The sequence below is a fragment of the Lemur catta genome, chromosome 2, assembly GCF_020740605.2.
Source record: "Lemur catta isolate mLemCat1 chromosome 2, mLemCat1.pri, whole genome shotgun sequence".
Taxonomy (NCBI): Eukaryota; Metazoa; Chordata; class Mammalia; order Primates; family Lemuridae; genus Lemur; species Lemur catta.
In genome coordinates this window covers 34,555,511-34,574,194 of record NC_059129.1, presented here as the reverse complement: position 1 = coordinate 34,574,194, position 18,684 = coordinate 34,555,511, and the positions used below count along the sequence as shown (strand labels likewise).

General features: G+C 58.6%; 3 protein-coding genes across 3 annotated transcripts; 2 read left to right on the top strand and 1 right to left on the bottom strand.

Moving 5' to 3' along the window:
• Positions 1-711: 711 nt before the first annotated feature.
• LOC123632680 (zinc finger protein 501-like) lies at positions 712-4,439 on the bottom strand. Its single transcript, XM_045543231.1, has one exon. It carries the CDS (start codon positions 3,902-3,904, stop codon positions 2,522-2,524), a length of 1,383 nt encoding a protein of 460 aa, XP_045399187.1. The 5' UTR covers positions 3,905-4,439; the 3' UTR covers positions 712-2,521.
• ARMC5 (armadillo repeat containing 5) lies at positions 3,934-11,126 on the top strand. Its single transcript, XM_045543230.1, has 6 exons — positions 3,934-5,093; positions 6,464-6,571; positions 6,677-7,463; positions 8,441-8,925; positions 9,611-9,743; positions 9,845-11,126. Exons 1-6 carry the CDS (start codon positions 4,622-4,624, stop codon positions 10,653-10,655), a joined length of 2,796 nt encoding a protein of 931 aa, XP_045399186.1. The 5' UTR covers positions 3,934-4,621; the 3' UTR covers positions 10,656-11,126.
• Positions 11,127-12,761: 1,635 nt separating this feature from the next.
• On the top strand, positions 12,762-18,599 carry TGFB1I1 (transforming growth factor beta 1 induced transcript 1). The gene is made up of 11 exons (XM_045543228.1): positions 12,762-12,898; positions 14,157-14,272; positions 14,398-14,450; positions 14,553-14,695; positions 14,865-14,952; positions 15,071-15,176; positions 15,288-15,482; positions 16,350-16,523; positions 16,782-16,863; positions 17,144-17,292; positions 17,933-18,599. The coding sequence occupies exons 1-11, from the start codon at positions 12,886-12,888 to the stop codon at positions 18,197-18,199; spliced, it is 1,386 nt and encodes a 461-aa protein (XP_045399184.1). The 5' UTR covers positions 12,762-12,885; the 3' UTR covers positions 18,200-18,599.
• Positions 18,600-18,684: the final 85 nt, after the last annotated feature.

Genomic DNA, 18,684 nt, shown 5'->3' with positions numbered 1-18,684 from the left:
CACCCATGATAGGGTAGGCTGGGAATTGGAATCTCAAATCCTTTCTGTAGGGGTCAGGCAAGTAACGCAAACAAAACATGCTGAGTCAGGGATACGACAGGGAGTGGTGGGGACTGTCCATGTTCGGGGCAGCCACTCCACAACCAATCATTGCCATAAAGATTCAATGTTGCTAAATCTTCTGATTTAAAAACCAAAACAAACAAAATAGTAGAATCTAGATTGTGACATGAAATCTCCTGATTTAATTGTTGGCTCAATTGTTTAAACACACACACACACACACACTGTGAGGGCCAAAACAAATGTGTTTCCTATCTCTGGCCTAAGCGCTGGTCACATGCTTGGACAGTCAGGCTGCTTCTAAACCCAGCTCAGGGCACAGTGAACGCAAGGCCCAGGATACCTGTTGGCTTAAGCCCATCTCTCCTGCTTCTGTGGCCGGCCTGACTCCCTGTTCTGGTTAGGCCGGTTTTATGCAATTTGAGAGAAGGGGCCCAGGAATACCTGCCTCAGTGTGAGAGATTAGCTTATCTCTGAAAGGGATTTTGCACACAAATCCTTCTCCCATGCCCACATCTACCACAGACCTAATATCTGTGTGAAGGTAGACTTTGCAGAGTAAGTTTATAACACTTGACACTCACTCAGTGCAACTCTGAGGAAACTGAGGCCCAAAGGCCACCAGTAAGCAGTGTGAACAGGACCTGATCAGTATTCACAGCTATTTATTGAGTTCCTACTGTGTAAACGCTGGGCTCAGGCCTGCAACTCAAACCCTGGCTTGTGCTCTTTGAGGCGTCCTCGACAAGGAACATGTCAAAAACCCTTTCCCTCATCACTGACCCCCTGGGTCGGGGGCATTTGTTGCTTCTGACTTGAGGACACAAGTGCTATTCGTTAGAGTCACCTCATGAAGCGTCCCTGATTTGTTCCAGGCAGGGCCCTTCTTTACTCCCAGCGTCATTCACTCTGTGTTGTTACTCGTCCTCAGTCCCCGTCCTTCAGAGGCTAGCAAGCCACCCCAGGGCCGCAGCTGTCTCGCTCATTTCTGCAATCTTAGGGAGACACTAGCGCATGAGCTGGCATAGTGCTTGACAGGGGTCTAGACTCGAGGGAGAAAGGGGGGACCTGAGGTTTAGTCACTTCTCTGACCCAGGTGCTTCATGTAGATGTTCCCGTGGAGTCTTCACCACAACCTGGTGAGGCAGCCATCCCTGACGAAGAAACAGGCTCAGACGAGACAGACCTGCCCCAGCTCACACAGCCAGGAAGAGACCATCCCAAACACTCTGAGCTCGAAGCCGAGGGTGGGCTTACTCCATGTTCCTTCCCTTTAGCCCCTCCTCTCTGTGGGCACAGTCCTCGATGGGGCAAGCCTGATAAAAGGCAAAATTTGGGGGCAGGGAACCAGATGCCTGGGCTAATGGTAGGACTGTCCCACAGGCAGCTCCCTCCTCCAACCTCAAAAGGGCTTCAGTCTGTGGCTCTCCCAGGAACACGCAGCTGTGGGGAGGGAAGGGCCTCACAGTTTGGACTCTGCTCTGAGCACAGATTATGCAGTGCTTCGGGAAGCCTCCCCCGGCTCCCATATACACAAGTTTTACCAGTAGAAATACATTTGTTTGGGCAATGCCAGGCAAAACGGCCACATTCAGTCCCCAGTGTCCAGGCACAAGTGATCTTCACCACTTTTTCCTCTATTGACAGGGGAGCAGAGAAAGAGCCTGGGGAACTTGTGAGGGAAGGGGCTGAGGAAGGGGAAGGTACAGGCAAACCTTGAGCTTTTTGCCCCTGCCTAGAAATGCTGCAAAGCATCCCCTGAACTCAACAGACAGGTCTGTTCTGGGGCCCTACCACCCTGCTCCACCTGTAAAGATAGTTCTCGTGTGGTGAGAGGTCTTTCAGAAGGGTCACACACCCCAGAGCTCACAAAATGATCCCAAGTTCAAACTCTCTGGTCCCTTTGCCAGAACACAGTCTTCCTCAGGGTCCCCTCTTGAAGTTAGGTTAGGGATCCCCTCCCACCCCGCTGCCATTGCACTCCTCACAGGGGCTTGCCTGGCTCCTGGTCCCATTCCTCTGGGAAGAGGTAGTTGTTGCTGTTGGTGTGATTAACCCCATCACTCCCTAGGTGTGTGAAGAGAGCAGGTGAGCAGTTGCCAGAAGTGTCCTACATCTGCAAGCAGCTAGGTCAGTGCCAGACGGCTCCTGCCATCCCAAAACTCTCCCTCTAGCTGGCCAAAGTTTCGTCTTTGCAGCCTTAAAGAAAAGGCCTAAACCCGCTTGTCTGGAAGGATTCCCTGAAGACAGTGATCACAACTCTAGTGTTCTGATTCTTCCAGCTTGGGGTTCCTTGACTCAGCCCAGAAGGCCTGGCAAAAGATGTGGAGACCCTTCCAAATCCCATCATCAGCTCTCACGTCAACGGCCCTAGGGGAGCAGAAAGCGGGTCTGCGTAGAGACCCTAGTCCCTTCAGGCTCCTTGAACACTGGACCAAAGTTAGAGCTGAAATTTGAGCTAAAACTGAAGCCTGGGATATTTGCAGAGGCTGCCACCCTGGTGTGTCCGCTGGTGCTGGCCCAGGTTGGAACTTCGGGCAAAGGCCTTGCCACACTGCAGGCAGATATAGGGCTTCTCACCACTGTGGGCCACCTGGTGGACGAGCAGGTGAGAGCTCTGGCTGAAGCTCTTGCCACACTCACTGCAAGCATAAGGCTTCTGGCCTGTGTGAGTGTGCTGGTGCCGCAGCAGATTTGAACTGTCCACAAAACTTTTGCTACAATCAGAGCACTTGTAGGGCTTCTCACCTGTGTGCAAGCGTTGGTGTTTAAGGAGCTTGGAGCTATGGCAGAAGCTTTTGCCACATTCTGAACAGGCATAGGGCCGTTCACCCAGGTGGATGCGCTGGTGCTCAGTGAACTGAGTGAGCTCACTAAAGCCACGGCCGCATTCCGGACACCTGAAGGGCCCCTCTCCGTTGTGGGTGCGCTGGTGCCGAAGGCAGTCTGAGCTGTTGGTGAAATTCTTGCCACACTCACAGCAATTGTAGGGCTTCTCACCAGTGTGTGAACGCTGGTGCTTGAGCAGATAGGAGCTGCGCCCAAAGCTGTTGCCGCACCAGGCACAGCGGTAGGGCTTCTCACCAGTGTGTGAGCGCTGGTGCTGCAAGAGGTTGGAGCTAAGGCTGAAGCTCTTACCGCAGTCCCCACAGCGGTAAGGCTTCTCCCCCGTGTGCGTGCGCTGGTGTTGGATCAGGTTGGAGCTAACGCTAAAAGTCTTACCACATTCAGCACAGGTGTAGGGCTTCTCACCTGTGTGCACCCGTTTGTGTTTTACCAGGTCTGAGCTGCGGCCAAAAGCCTCCCCACACTCCGGGCACTTGTGGGGCCGGAGGCCTGCGTGGGAACGACGGTGCTGGATAAGGTTGGAGCTAAGGCTGAAGCAACGGCCACACTCGGGGCAGGGGTACGGCTTTTCACCAGTGTGTACCCGGTAGTGCTTAACCAGATCTGAGCCACGTCGGAAGCTTTTGCCACACTCTGGACAACTGTAAAGCTTGTCACCTGCGTGGCTGCTTTGGTGGTGAATGAGGTCGGGGAGGCAGGCTGCGGTCAGCCCACACTTCCGGCACTTGAAGGCTTTGGAGAGTGCAGGAAGGTTGGTCTTGGCAAAGTCTTCTTCCTCTCCAGGCCCAGAGCCTGGCCTACATAGGTACTGCAGGCCCAGCAGCATTTCCCGGGCGGTCGGCTGCCCCTGCCACACCAGGAAAGGCCGCTCAGGCAGAACAACCTCGTAATCCAGGGGCGACCTGGAGCCTCCCCGGTATCTTAATGTTCCGCTCCCCTGCTGCTCCGCCCCGTCCGGGTTCTCCCTCGCCACTTCTGGTGCCGCCGACTCCATTGCGGGGGAACAGCGCCCGGTTCCCTAGATGCCAGCTACTCAGCTCATAAACACAGCCAGACCTGGAGACACTCGGGACCCGGGGGTCCGGCAACGGAAACGGAAAAGTCCACAAGCCAGTGCCGCTCTAGGAAGTGGCAGCGAACGTTCTCGGTAGGTTTAACCCTCTCATTCACCTGACCGAGCAAGAGCTCCCATCTGCGTTGGTGTCAGGACTTAACACTTTCGGCCTGGCTCAGGGTACTCCGAGCCGGTCAGCCCGGACTTCGGGGCCCCGGCCACCACTGGGGGGCACCGAAGTAAGCCTGAAGGCAGAAAGGCGGTCCCTGCCAAGGACACGCCGGGGCAAAGCAGCACGGTAGGAAGACTCCATGGTTGGACATCTGGATCTCCAGGGGCGCCGGCCCGCTGGGAGACTCCTGGAAGAGAGTTTCCCATCCGCCCTGAGAGGCATGTTAAGCTTGGTGCGGACTACAAGTCCCAGCATGCACCGCACGCACCTCCTGGGCTCGCACAACGATTAGATAACCACCACTCCCGACGTGCCTTCTGCGACTGTGCAACCTCGATAATTACAACTTCCGACTCGCGGGAAAACTGCGGCGGCGCTATTTAAAAAGCGTCAGAGAGGAGGACCCCGGCCACGCCCCTCTCTTCCAGTTCCGCTCCCTCGGCTAAGCGGCGACAAGTGGGGCGGAGCTTTAGGCCCGAGCCAAGATGGCGGCTGCAAAGCCAGCCCTCACGGACTCGCTCTCGTTCTGCCTCGCGCAGCTCGCCGCGGCGGCCGGGCAGGGCCTGGGTGGGGAAGAGGACTCAGCTACCAACGAGACACCCCTGGGTTGTGCGCTCTTAGCTCTCCGCACGCGCCACATCAAGGCAGCGGGGGGAATCGAACGCTTCCGGACACGCGGCGGGCTCCGCCCCCTTCTCGCGCTGCTACGGCGAGCGGCTGCAGCGGGCCCCGCCCCTTCCCAGGCCGGCCCCGGCTCCGCCCCCTCATCGGACGTGTCAGCTACTGCTGGCCCTGCCCCCTCATCGGGCTCCGCCCCCGCCGCTGTGTCGTCGACGCCTTCGCCGCCAGTGCGCCTGCGCAAGACGCTGGACTTGGCGCTCAGCATCCTAGCCAACTGCTGTACGGAAGGGGCGTGCCGGGCTGAAGTGCGCAGACTCGGAGGCATACTCCCTTTGGGTAAGTGCTCCGCCCCCATTTCCTAGAAAGATTCCACCTGTATCTCCCTCTGTCTGGGCTTGGGCAGTCTTGAATTCTTTGTGTCATAGCTTGGAATAACGTGCTTTATGATGACGCAGTGCTCTCATTTCTCAAGCTGTCATGCCCCGCGACGTCACCGTTCTCTGTATAGATCACACGAGAGCTCTCCCAGACCAGATAAACACAGGCATGATCTAGGTATTGACTGGTGGGCACTTCCCTGGCATCTGGACTAGCAGAGCCCAAAGGGTTGTTTGGTGACTTTTTCAGATGATTCTTATCCTCCAGTTAAGAGGACACTCCGTGCCTACTATGTGTCTGGCCATGTGCAAGGGTCTGAAGCCCTACTTGATGAGCGGATGCCACAAGGTGTAGTGGTTCGGAAAGGGAGTTCTCTTACAAAAGTCACCTAATCCCTCCGAGGCTAAGATTCCTTGTAAAATAGGACAATAATAGCTATCTCGCAAAATTGGAGTGGGGAGAAAATGAAATACAAATATAGCACCCAACTACTCTAAGCATGGGCTCGGTACTTCACGTCATTATAATAGAAACGCACAATAAGAACAAATCCTAGCAAAAGAGAAGCTTTTCTGTTTACCAGCTCAATTGGTGCCTCCTAGTGGCAATCATGTGAACACAGTTTACAAAACATGGCTTGCCCTCCATGAAATTATGCTAGTTGTGATAAAATATTAATTTTTCTGATAAATGAAGTATTAATACATTTAACATTTACATAAGATGCATCTGGGTCATAATGTTTGACAAGATACCTGGTACATTAAGTGACCCCCATAATTCAGGTTCTAATTTGCATTTTGAATAGGTCCTGAATCCATCCATTTTTCTATCCCTACTTCTATCATGTGCCCAGAGACTGGTGCACCTGGCTTGGGTGGTGCTTATAGCTGAGTTGGTTTAAGAAGCTATTGTCCTTTCTTGCCTGGACTATGTGACAGCGTCTTCACCACTCCCCCAGTCCTATTCCTTTCTTCCAATGGATGCCAGGGGTCACTCCCCTTCTGAAAACCCTTGCATTGGTCCCAGTGTCTTCACATTCAGGTCCTGACCCCTGGCTTGGCATTCGAAGCCCTTCACGAGGTTATAGCACAGACACTGAGTCTCACCTCTGGGCCTTTGCAAAGACTGCTTCCAAACCAGAAATGTCCTTTAACACCCTCATCCACCATCCTTCTAGCAAATACCTACCTGTTTAGCCCTCTAGACCAGATCAAGTGTTAACCTCTTTTCAAGGCCTTCCCTGACTCTCAGGCCACATTCTTGAGGTGATTAATGAGAGAGACAGTAAAGGGTAGAACTCTCACGAGCCCAAATTCTCCTTGCAGTGACCATTCTCCAGTGCGTGAAGACAGACAGCATCCAGAACCGAACAGCCCGGGCTCTGGGGAACTTAGCCATGGAACCTGAGAGCTGTGGGGACATCCACTCTGCTGGTGAGAAGGCTGTGAGGGTGGGGGCAGCGGGGGCTCGAGGTGGGAGAAGGGCTTGAGTGTCTGTGCTTGCTCACCTTCTGTCCTCCACTTTCCTCCCCTTTTCAGGTGCTGTTCCCCTGCTTGTTGAGAGCCTGACAGCCTGCCAGGACTCACAGTGTCTGCAGAGTGTGGTGCGTGCCCTCCGCAACCTGGCGGACTCACCCCAGCACCGCCTGGCCCTGGCACAGCAGGGAGCAGTGCGCCCACTGGCTGAGCTCCTGGCTGCTACCCCGGACTCTGCACTGACCTCAGCCCTAGTCCGTGCCCTCCTGGAACTCAGCCGAGGTTGCTCCCGGGCCTGTGCTGAGCAGCTAAGTCTGGGTGGGGGACTGGGCCCACTTGTCAGCCTGGCTTCCCACCCCAAACGGGCAGTAAGCGAGGCCACCATTCTGATCCTTGCCAACTTGTGTGCCCAAGGCCTGGTACGACCTGCACTAGGCAATGCTGGTGGTGTGGAGGTGCTACTAGGTGAGCTCCAGCGACGCCGGGGCCCCAGTGGGGCCAGCCCCGCCTCCCAGCAGCCCCTGGTGCGGGCTGTGTGCCTCCTGTGCCGGGAGGCCATCAACCGGGCCCGGCTGCGAGACGCTGGTGGTTTGGAGCTGCTGATGGGCCTGCTGCAGGACCCTCGTGCCAGTGCCTGGCACCCTCGTGTTGTGGCCGCCCTTGTGGGCTTTCTCTATGACACTGGGGCCCTGGGCAGGCTACAGGCTCTGGGACTTGTACCTCTCCTGGCTGGGCAGCTGTGTGGTGAGGTTGGCGATGAGGAAGAAGAGGGAAGAGAAGCCGCTTCCTGGGACTTCCCTGAGGAGCGGACCCCTGAGCGGGCACAGGCTGGAAGCTTCCGGAGCCTCAGGTGAGTCCTCACCTCAGGGATTGGGAGGGTGGGCGATGCTGTGGGGTGGGGATTTGTGTCTCTTCTGGTCCTTTTCACTACCCCGTCCCCCATTCTGTCTCAGTAAGACTTTTGTTGACTAGGACTCCCGATTCCTTGTTCTTTCTGACATGACCACCTTCCAGTCCCCATTAAACATACGTCTTGTCCCCTGGATTTACCTTTTGGCTTTGGGTCCACACCAGCACCTCTGAACTTTGGTGCCTAGACAAGTTCATTGGGAGCTAGTACGTGTACGGTTAGGATGGTGCGCTCTGGAGTCAAGTTCTTATTCTGTTACCATCACTTATGCGGAGGAACAGCATGGGCAAGCGAATGAACTCTTTGGAGACTCTGAATCCTTGTGTGTAACATACGTGCCCCATGGAGTTGTTGTTAAGATTTGCTCGTTAGCTGACACTAAGTGTTGCTCAGTAAATGTCGCCTTGTTGTGAACTCCCTGACGTCATTTCCTAGGGCTTTCCCTGGTGCCTGCTACACACTGCACGCCTTCTAGCTAGATTTAGCACATGGTAGGTGGGCACCATCTCAGGGCCTCTTTGACTGCTGTTCTGTCTACCTTGAACACCCTTCCTCATACATGCCTCTATCTCTGACTTCCTTTATTTTTCTCAGTTGTCATTTTACACCACACTAACCTACCATACGGTTTACTGATACTGTTGTCTGCTTTCTCTCAATAGAACATCAGCTCCCGGAGGACAGGGACTTTGTTTTGTTTGGTGCTTTTCCCCAGCACCCAAAACAGGGGTTGGCACATGATAAGCATCAGTAATTTCTGAAAGAGGTTTTGGTCCCCACTCCCCAATTTCTTTTCTTCCCATCACCCCCTTATCCAACTTCCTCCTCTCTCCCACTTCACCTCCTTTCGTAAGAAGCCTCCTTTGACTCTGTTCCATCACCTTGGCTCTGGGTTCAATGTCCTCTGCCCTCTGCAGGTCATGGCTGATCTCTGAGGGCTACACCGCAGGCCCCGGAGACGTCTCTCCGGACTGGTCTCCCGAACGTTGTCCCCCACCAGAGCCAGCGGAGCCAGTCAGCCCGACCTTGCTGCGGACGCCACGCACACTGCGCACGCCAGGCCGCAGCCCTGCTGCCTCCACCGAGGAGCCCTGGGGACGTGAGGGGCCTGCGCTGTTGCTGCTGTCCCGCTTCTCCCAAGCTCCTGATCCCAGCGGGGCTCTGGTGACCGGCCCTGCGCTGTGCGGCCTACTGGCTTACGTGACCGGGGCACCCGGTCCACCAAGCCCACGCGCTCTGCGCATCCTGGCGCGCCTCACCTGCAACCCTGCCTGCCTCGAGGCCTTCGTGCGCAGCTACGGCGCAGCGCTGCTGCGGGCCTGGCTGGTGCTTGGCGTCGCACCAGATGACTGGCCCGCACCACGTGCCCGGCCTGCTCGCCGCAGCCAGCACCGAGAGCTGGGTAAGTCTCCTCCCCTGCTTTCCTGCCCACACTGGGCGCCCCAGCCTCCTCCTGTGCTTTCAGTGGGCCCAGAACCTCAGCCCACCACTCACCTGCCCCCTCACTGTCCTCCCGGCCCACCGTCGAACAACCCCGGTCACCGGGTGGAGAGTGGGGCACTCCCTTCTGCTCCTCAGGCCTAGCATGTGGAGTTCTGCTCTGTCCTCTGCCCAAGCCTTGGGGCACACATACCCTGACACCAGGTGTGGCCCCCGACAGCCTAGAATCTTGCCTGTCTGTTTCTTTACCAGCTCTGTTCTTGGTTCTGCCCTGTTCTGCCTACTCGCCCCACCACTGACTGGTGAACCCAGGCTCAGGCACCACGTCCTCCCACGCCCCACCACCACTTCCGGCACTGCCAGGGACTGCCCTGTCTTCCGGGCCCTGACTGCAGACTGTTTCGGTCCTTGAGGACCCAGACGTGCACCCTGACCATCCCACTTTCTGTTCTCGCCCTTGATTTCCAGTTCCTAGCCTCCTGACCCCGGCCCTCCAGGGCCTGCAGCCATCCCCCTCTTCCGTGCCTTAATTGCTTGCCCAGAGATCTTACCCTCCTTCCTTTCAAGGGCCTAGAGTCCTGCTTTGCCGCTCCCAGCCCAGTCTTGGGCACCAACTCCAACCTGAGCAGCTCTGCCCACCCCTGCAGGTGAGATGCTGCTGCAGAACCTGACCGTACAGGCCGAGTCACCCTTCGGAGTAGGCGCCCTCACTCACCTGCTGCTCTCTGGGAGCCCTGAGGACCGTGTGGCCTGCGCGCTGACCCTGCCCTTCATCTGCCGGTGAGGGGGTGTGGGTGCCTTGCAGGGGTCGGGGGAATAATGTTGCTATTTCCCAGTCTCGCTCTTTTCCACCTCCTAAAAGACTGCCTTTTGCCCCGTAGGAAGCCCTCTCTGTGGCGCCGGCTACTTCTGGACCAGGGCGGCCTCCGTCTTCTCCTCGCAGCGCTAACTCGGCCTGCTCCACACCCGCTCTTCCTCTTCTTTGCTGCGGACTCCCTCTCCTGCCTGCGGGGCCTGGTGTCTCCCGCTGTGAGCCCAGCTCTGCCGCCTGCAAGCCCCTTGGACCTAGACCCACCCTCCCCTTGCCTCTACGGACCTCTGCTGGGCCCAGCCCCCGTCCCGGCCCCTGACCTGCACTTCCTGCTGGACTCAGGCCTGCAGCTCCCTGCCCAGCGAGCTGCCTCAGCTACTGCCTCCCCTTTCTTCCGGGCTCTGCTCTCTGGCAGCTTTGCCGAAGCCCAGATGGACCTAGTGCCACTGCGAGGCCTGTCACCCAGTGCAGCCTGGCCTATCCTGCATCATTTGCATGGCTGCCGGGGCTGTGGGGCTGCCCTGGGGCCTGTGCCCCCGCCAGGCCAGCCCTTGCTGGGCTCAGAGGCTGAGGAGGCGCTGGAGGCTGCTGGCCGTTTCCTGCTGCCTGGGCTGGAGGAGGAGCTGGAAGAGGCCGTGGGCCGCATCCACCTGGGGCCTCAGGGCGGGCCAGAGTCTGTGGGTGAGGTGTTCCGCCTGGGCCGGCCCCGGCTGGCTGCCCACTGTGCCCGCTGGACACTGGGGCCGGGGCAGTGCCCAAGGAAGCGGGGCCTGGCCCTGGTGGGGCTTGTGGAGGCAGCAGGTGAGGAGGCAGGGCTCCTGACTGAGGCTTTACTGGCTGTGGTGATGGGGATTGAGTTGGGGGCAAAGGTCCCAGCCTAGACTGTTGATGTCCCCTGGGAGGGGACCCAAGGATAATTTGGCTGTGAAGGAGACCTCCCTCAGACTGGTCAGGGAGGAGGCTGAGCAGAAGGAGTCATCATCGAGAACTGATGAGAAGATGGAGCCGGACCCCCAGGATGCTGCTGCGGACTCCCCTTGCTGCCTGCAAGGCCTGGTGTCTCCGGCTGTGAGCCCAGCTCTGCCGCCTGCAAGCCCCTTGGACCTAGACCCACCCTCCCCTTGCCTCTACGAACCTCTGCTGGGCCCAGCCCCCGTCCCAGCCCTGACCTGCACTTCCTGCTGGACCCAGGCCTGCAGCTCCCTACCCAGCGAGCTGCCTCAGCTACCGCAGGATGAGGATCTGAAGACCCAGGAGTGAGAAGCCAAGGCCAGGGTCTGGGCTTGGGGCCCATGAGAACAGCCCAGGGCCCAGCCCTCTGGAGTTGAGATTAAAAACTTTGGGGTTGGATACCTCTGTTGTGTGATGTCTCTGCTTACTTTCCTGTGGTAGTACCCCCCCCCTTCCCCCACCAAGCGGAGTCTTATCTAGGTCTCTGTGCCTTGACACAGGCCACCCTCGGCATAAGTAATCGACCAGTGGTTCCTGGAGCCCCGGGATAGGGTAGAGTTCGCAGACTTCTTCCTAGGATATGGTTTTGAGCCCCCAGGGGAGTCTACTTCCTGCTCACAGGGCCCCATTGCTCAGACATAACACCCAGCTGGACACACAGACCTCGGTCAGGGCTGAGAGGGTTGTCTGCGGGAGTGCTGCGAGCCTGTGGATGTGTGTGGAAGGCCTCAGCGTTACTGTTTCCTGCTTGTCTTTTGCCCATCTTGGGCTCTTTGTCTCTGCGTTCATTTTCCTCTCTTGGGCCACATGTCTTACTGCTGTCTGCCTGAGGGAAGACCTGCTGTGCTCCTGGGGTCTTTGAGGCCCTGTCTTAATCATGCCCAGAGAGAGCCAAAGCCCTGTGCTGGCATTCAGGTGAGGGAAGGGTTCACCTGACTTCCAGATCTTTGACCATGTGGGTAGCAGCCTGCCTTCGAGGAGAGTGCCCAGCTGGGCCTGCCAGGGTCTGCTTCTGGGGAGCTAAGCCTGGTCTTGCTGTTTCAGGGCCTCTGTGGGTGTTCATCCAGGCCTCTGGTTCTCAGGCTATGTTAGGGCCATGCAGAGAGCTTTGAAAAATACTGATGCCTGGGCCCTTTCTGATTGAATTGGACTGTGGGATAACCTGGGCATCAGTATTTTTAAAAAGCTCCCCAGGTTCTGATTTGCTCCTGGGTTGAGACCCACAGTCCGGTGCTCCGATCTGTCTAAGAGTGGCTGCAGCACCGTTGTGTCCACACCCATCTCTAGGGAGTCTCCTTTCCACTCTGGTCTCTAGGGCCTCTGTCTGGGGAAGGAAGGCCTCTTGGTACTTTGTGGGTGGAGTCTGTGTCTCGCCTTCTCTGTGCTCATCAGTATGCTGGGAAATGGCTGTTTTGGAACAGGCTTGGGTCACCTCAGTGTTGGGGAAGGCTTTGGTCTGCAGGCTGGCTGAGGTCTGGCTGCCTGGAGTGTTTTCCCGGAGTCTCTGGGGCTTGGGCCCGGGTTTCAGTTTACCTGTGTCTATGTCCAAGTCTTGGAGGGAAGGTCCTGGCTTAGAGTGTGGGTGGGGTGGCTCTGTCTGCCTCCACCCTGAGAGATTTCTTTGTGTCTACTGTGTATGCCTCTTGGGATCTCTGGTTATTTGTCTGTCCCAGTCTCCGATGGAAGGTCTTTGAACCTGGGGTCTGACTGAACCTTAGAGCATATCACTCCTGCCCCCAACTCAAAAATTCTGTCTGGGACAAGTCTCTCAGGAACGGCCCGCGTGGGAGGGAGGCTCGGTCTAGGACTCGGGTGCTGGCTTTGGCGGCTGTGTGCTTGGGCCTCTGGGGCTTGGTTTGGAAGAGCCCCTTCGCTGGCTCTGGTCGCCTGCGGCTCCGTGCCGCTGAGGCCAAGGCTGGGGTGTGGCCGCCTCCGAGGCGGGCCGGCGGGCTGGGCTCGGGTGGGCAGAGGCGCTCCCTCCCGTCCACGCCCCCACCCCGGGTTCCCCCGTTCGCGGCCCCCCCATCCCCATCCCAGCGGGTCCCGGCTTCCTTACATGGTCACGCCCGGGCTCCCAGCTCCCGGACGTCCCCCCGCCCCCGCCCCCACCGGACAAGGCCCCCGCCCTGCTCGCCCCGCGCCACCCGCCTGCGCCCCGCCATGGAGGACCTGGGTGAGTGGGGCCCGGATCCCCGGGTCCCCAGCCCCTCACCGCCGCCTAGATCTGCTTCCCCGCTGTCGCACTCCCGGCCTCTCCCCATCCTCTAGCTCCCGCTTCTTGTCTCTGCCCGCGTCTCCTTTCCAACTCCGCGTCTCCCTTCCTGCCTCTCTTCCTGCCTTTCCCGGGCCGCCGCTCCCTCCCTTCTTCCCTAGCTCCGCGCCTTCGTCCCTGGCTGCGGGGGAGGAAATGGGAGGTCTAGTGCCGGTGGGCTCCTGGCCTCGGGGGCTCTGGGAAGGGAGGAGTTAAAGGGACCCTGGGCCCGGGGCCTGGGAAAGTAGACGGGAGGGGAGAGCATGACGTCAAGTTTTGGACAAGAACGCGGGCCTGGGCCAGGGTTTTGAGAAAAGAAAAGTTAAGGGCTCCTAAGGATGGCTGGGGTCAAGTCCTTGGGCAAGGAAGAGAATAATAGATGAGGAGTGTCAAGATGCCAGAGAGAGATTAAGGGTTTGAAGGGGGAAGGGGCAGGAACTTCTAGGTTCTGGAAGGGAAAGGGTTCGAAGCACCCGGATCTGGGGATGGTGTCGGGACCGGGTCGGGAGGTGTCTTGAGCTGGAAGGAGGACCCAGGTATCTTGTCCTCTCTGCTGAGACTGGGGCTGCAAGGCTGTGCCCACCACGGGAGGGAAGGGCTTCCAGCATCCTGCAGTAGAGGGTGCTCCTCAGTAAGAGTAACTGGCACGGGACCGTGGAGAAGCAGCCAATCAGAAAGCAGGTCCCAGCAAACTCGCTAATGAGGAGCATAGGGTGGGACTCAGTGGGGCTTGGAAGTGGGCCAGGCTGGGCGCAGCCTATTTAGGTAGGGGGAGGAATTGGAGAGTGTGGCAGAGAGTGCACCCAATCAGAAAGCTGGGTGCCAGGCTTACGTCCAATTGAGCAATTTGGAGTGGAGCCAGATTTGGCTAGAGTAGAGCCAGTTTTGACTGCATCGGGGAAGATGGGGAGGTTAAAAGAATCAGGCGGCTGGGTTTGTGCTTGACCCCCAGGATGAGCCAATTGGGATGTTCTGGTCATAAATATTCCTTGCTACACTTCACTTCTTTGCCTCTGTCTGGCCCTGTATTTCCTTCTGATTCTTGACCTCTGCTCTTAATACTGGCTTTTGTCCTTTTCAAATATTGCCCATTTGCTCTTATCCTCTGATCTCGTAAGGCCCTGTCTCTGCCCTAACAGTGACCCCCTCAATCTCTCACCCTGATGGCCTCTCCCTGCAGATGCCCTGCTCTCTGACCTGGAGACCACCACCTCACATATGCCAAGGTCAGGTGCTCCAAAAGAGCACCCCCCAGAGCCACTCACACCTCCCCCAACCTATGGCCACCAGACACAGGTGAGATCAGAAGCTGGGGACTGGAGCAGCTACTAGGGCACAGCTTGGCCCAGGCTAGGGGAATCTTGGCCTGAGTGGAGCAAAGTCCAAGCCAGTCATCCCACATATGCATCTCCTCTCTGTAGACAGGGTCTGGAGAGTCTCCAGGAGCCTCCGGGGACAAAGACCATCTGTACAGGTGAGGAGCCTGGGAACTGGGGGATAGGGAAGCCAACTGAGGCTCAGGTGAGAAGGCTTGGATTCCCCACCCCTGAACCCAGGCTCCCATTCTGTTTCCCAGTACGGTATGCAAGCCTCGGTCCCCAAAGCCTGCAGCCCCTGCGGCCCCTCCATTCTCCTCTTCCAGTGGTGTCTTGGGTACTGGGCTCTGTGAGCTAGACCGGTTGCTTCAGGAACTTAATGCCACCCAGTTCAACATCACAGGTACCAGGGTTACTGAGGCAGGCCTTGATGGGAGATGGGCAGGGCAGGGAAGGGCAGAGACCAAGGGGAATATACTTCCCAGAGTAGCAGTTCAAGGAACACAAAGCCTCAACTGGGAGGATGAGTTGAGCATGACCCTACGGCCAATATCTTTCTCTCCTGTCTCCAGATGAAATAATGTCTCAGTTCCCATCTAGCAAAGTGGCTGCAGGGGACCAGAAGGAGGACCAATCTGAAGACAAGAAAAGACCCAGCCTGTGAGTTTGGCATAGTTGGCAGGGCTGGGAGACAGGTGATGGGCCTTGGATGTCAGAGTTACTAGAGGGAGCATTACTCTGGGAGGCCCTGTGATGACACAAGCTGTGTTCTTTACAGCCCTTCCAGCCCATCTCCTGTCCTCCCAAAGTCGTCAGCCACCTCGGCCACTCTGGAGCTGGATAGACTGATGGCCTCGCTCTCTGACTTCCGTGTCCAGAACCATGTGAGTCAGGCGGGGTTTGGACTGGTGTCAATTTGTGGCTCCCCAACTCATTCTAGACCCTGCCATGCCTGCTGCCTTGCTGACTCAATTCTCATGTCCTCCCCACTGCAGCTTCCAGCCTCTGGGCCAACCCAGCCACCGGCAGCAAGCTCCATGAATGAGGGTTCCCCCTCCCCACCAGAGCCGACTAGCAAGGGCAGCCTGGACACCATGCTGGGCCTGCTGCAGTCCGACCTCAGCCGCCGTGGTGTTCCCACGCAGGCCAAGGGCCTCTGTGGCTCCTGCAATAAACCTATTGCTGGGCAGGTAAGTGGAGCCCTGAGAGAGGGGAGGCAGAGACCCACAGACCCATATTTACTGAGAGCCAGGCTTTGTGCTGTTCCCTTTTAATAAATAAGTCTATGAAGTGGGTATTACTGATACTCATATTTTATGGATGAGGAAACTGAAGCTCTGAGTCACACAGCAGGTAAGTGGTAGGGTGAGAATTCCAACCTAGTTATCATTTATTATGACCCTACCGTGTGTCAGGCACTGTTCTAGCTCCTTTACAAACTCCCATCTCAGTTAATCTTCAGAAGACTCATTGGCTCCACCCACCATTTCTCAGGCATCCAGAGACTGTCTCTCCTCTGTCAGAGTCTGGTCTGGGATTTCTGGTTTTTGACTTATTGACTAAGCAGATGTGATTGACAACAGCTGTGCCCAGTAGTTGGCCCACAGCCTCCTGCTAGATAAAGTACCTGACTTCCATCCCAGAATCACCAATCGTAGCAACGCAGGGTGTCATTATGACTTTCATCTTCATGGGTTCCTTCTTCCATTAAAAAAATTAAAAATTGTACTTTATGTCTGTGTTGGTATAAAGATGAATATATTTGTATTAGATATTAAATCATTTTCTTCTAGTTTATTTTTTTCTTTCAATTTTAAAAGAAATTAAAACATTTTCATGGGCCCCTAAAAGTATTGTGAGCACTGTGCCTGCCATGCCTCCTGAATAAATCAGTCAACCTTGGAGCAAGGCTGGGTTGAATCCCCATCACTCACAGGCTGCTTGGTCTTGAACATTAGAGCCTTCATCCTGGTCTCTCCGAGAGAAGAGTGAAAAATGCCACGTAAACCTTAGCTCACTGAGCCTGTGGCAGTCAGACTCATCCCCCTGAATCACAGGTGGTGACGGCTCTGGGCCGGGCCTGGCACCCTGAGCACTTCCTGTGCGGTGGCTGTTCCATGGCCCTGGGAGGCAGCAGCTTCTTTGAGAAGGATGGAGCCCCCTTCTGCCCCGAATGCTACTTCGAGCGCTTCTCACCAAGATGTGGCTTCTGCAACCAGCCCATCCGACACGTGAGCCCCGCCTGGCCCCGCAGATCTGTCACTGTCCCACTCAGAGAGCCTGTGGGATGGGCCCCATCCGGACTGGTCCCCACCCGCCCCTTGGCATCTCCATGGCCCCTTGGACTCCGCTCTCCTCTTTGGTTCCCAAACTCCTGTCAGACCTTCCGTCCCCTGGACTCCTTCCTCAGCCCAGTCAGGTTCGGAGCGGTAGAGAGGGGCAAGAAGGGATGGACGGTCACACTGAGTGTCCCCTTTCACTCCCCGCAGAAGATGGTAACCGCCTTGGGCACCCATTGGCACCCAGAGCACTTCTGCTGCGTCAGTTGCCGAGAGCCGTTCGGAGATGAGGGTGAGAGAGCTCGGCTTCGCCTGGAAAGCCGCGGGTCCGGGGACATCTCGCCCCAACCCTCCGACCTCCGGAGCCCTTGGGGACATGAATTTTCTCTCGGTCTCCTCTGGCCCCACCCTCTCGCACACGGGGCTCCCTCCCAGCCCCTCCCGCTCTGGCCACCTCAGACCCCGTCCTCCCTGCCCGCCTCTGACTGCCCCTTCTGCCCCAGTGTCGGATGTCGCGGGTCCCGGTCCCGCCCGCACCCTTTCCTCTCGGCCCACTCGCCTCCCGCCCCCAGGTTTCCACGAGCGCGAGGGCCGCCCCTACTGCCGTCGGGACTTCCTGCAGCTGTTCGCCCCGCGCTGCCAGGGCTGCCAGGGCCCCATCCTGGACAACTACATCTCGGCGCTCAGTGCGCTCTGGCACCCGGACTGCTTCGTCTGCAGGGTGCGCCGGGGGGCGAGGCCGCGGGGGGGCGAGGTCTGGGGGGGTGAGGCCTGGGGGGCGATGCCTGGAGGGGCGAGGCCTGGGGGGGGGCGAGGTCTGGGGGGGCGAAGCCTGGGGGCGTGAGGCCTGGGGGGCACGAGGCCTGGGGGGGCGAGGCCTGGGGGCGTGAGGCCTGGGGGGCACGAGGCCTGGGGGGGCGAGGCCTGGGGGGAGCGAGGCCTGGAGGCGCGAGGTCTGGGGGGGCGAGGCCTGGCGGGGCGAGGTCTGGGGGGGCGAAGCCTGGGGGCGTGAGGCCTGGGGGGCACGAGGCCTGGGGGGGCGAGGTCTGAGGGGGGCGAGGCCTGGCGGGGCGAGGCCTGGGGGGGCGAGGCCTGGGGGGGGTCCGAGGCCTGGGGGGGCGAGGCCTGGAGGGGCGAGGTCTGGGGGGGCGAGGCCTGGGGGGGGCGAGGCCTGGGGGGGCGGGTCCACGGGAGGCGGGACAGGCCCCGGTGGGGCGAGTTTTCCCGGCAGGTTCCTTCCGGAGCGGCGCTTCGCGTCTGGGCGGGGCTGCGAGGGTCACAGCGCGGCCCTGCGCGAGTGACGCGAGTTCTCTGGCCCGGCTCGGCCGCTGACCCATGCCGTCGCGGCCCCCCTTCCCCAGGAATGCTTCGCGCCCTTCTCCGGAGGCAGCTTTTTCGAGCACGAGGGCCGCCCGCTGTGCGAGAACCATTTCCACGCGCGCCGCGGCTCGCTGTGCGCCACGTGTGGCCTCCCGGTGACCGGCCGCTGCGTGTCGGCGCTGGGCCGCCGCTTCCACCCAGACCACTTCACCTGCACCTTCTGCCTGCGCCCGCTCACCAAGGGCTCCTTCCAGGAGCGCGCCGGCAAGCCCTACTGCCAGCCCTGCTTCCTCAAGCTCTTCGGCTGACCGCCCCCCGCTCGCCCCGGGGCCGCGCGCCCCCCGGGCCCGCCCCTGCGGAAAACACGGAGTCCTCCCGCCCCCGGGCCTGGCCTTGCTCTGAGAGCTCGGGGCTACCCCAACCCCGCTCTGTGAGGCCCCGGGCCCCGGAGAGACCCGCCTCTGAGGTCCTCTGTGTTCTCAGGGATCAAGTGCAGAAAGGGCGCAGCCAGTTCTTAAGCCACACGCCCCAAATGCGGATTGTCCACTGACAGAGATCCCGCGTAAATCCTTCACTCCAGCCCCGCCCTTGCGGGAGCCCCCTGACCGCAGCAGGGTCCTTGCGATTCCCAGGCCAGGGCTCCCCGCCCCCCACGCCCCCACCGCTCTGTGCACTTTTTTCTACCTGCATAAACACACATTCCACGTCTCACCGGTGCTGTGTCTCCTGCCTCCCGACGCCCCGCCCCTGGTGCTGGCTCTGACCGGCCGTCTCTAGGCCACCGTCCGGTCGG

Bases quoted from the DNA above. Each gene is read 5' to 3' on its own strand.
- LOC123632680 (XM_045543231.1), bottom strand. From the start codon at position 3,904: ATGGAGTCGGCGGCACCAGAAGTGGCGAGGGAGAACCCGGACGGGGCG.
- ARMC5 (XM_045543230.1), top strand. From the start codon at position 4,622: ATGGCGGCTGCAAAGCCAGCCCTCACGGACTCGCTCTCGTTCTGCCTC. The intron at 5,094-6,463 runs GTAAGTGCTCCG...TTCTCCTTGCAG, and splicing joins CGGAGGCATACTCCCTTTGG to TGACCATTCTCCAGTGCGTG. The intron at 6,572-6,676 runs GTGAGAAGGCTG...TCCCCTTTTCAG, and splicing joins TGGGGACATCCACTCTGCTG to GTGCTGTTCCCCTGCTTGTT.
- TGFB1I1 (XM_045543228.1), top strand. The intron at 15,177-15,287 runs GTGAGTCAGGCG...TCCCCACTGCAG, and splicing joins ACTTCCGTGTCCAGAACCAT to CTTCCAGCCTCTGGGCCAAC. The intron at 16,864-17,143 runs GTGAGAGAGCTC...TCCCGCCCCCAG, and splicing joins AGAGCCGTTCGGAGATGAGG to GTTTCCACGAGCGCGAGGGC.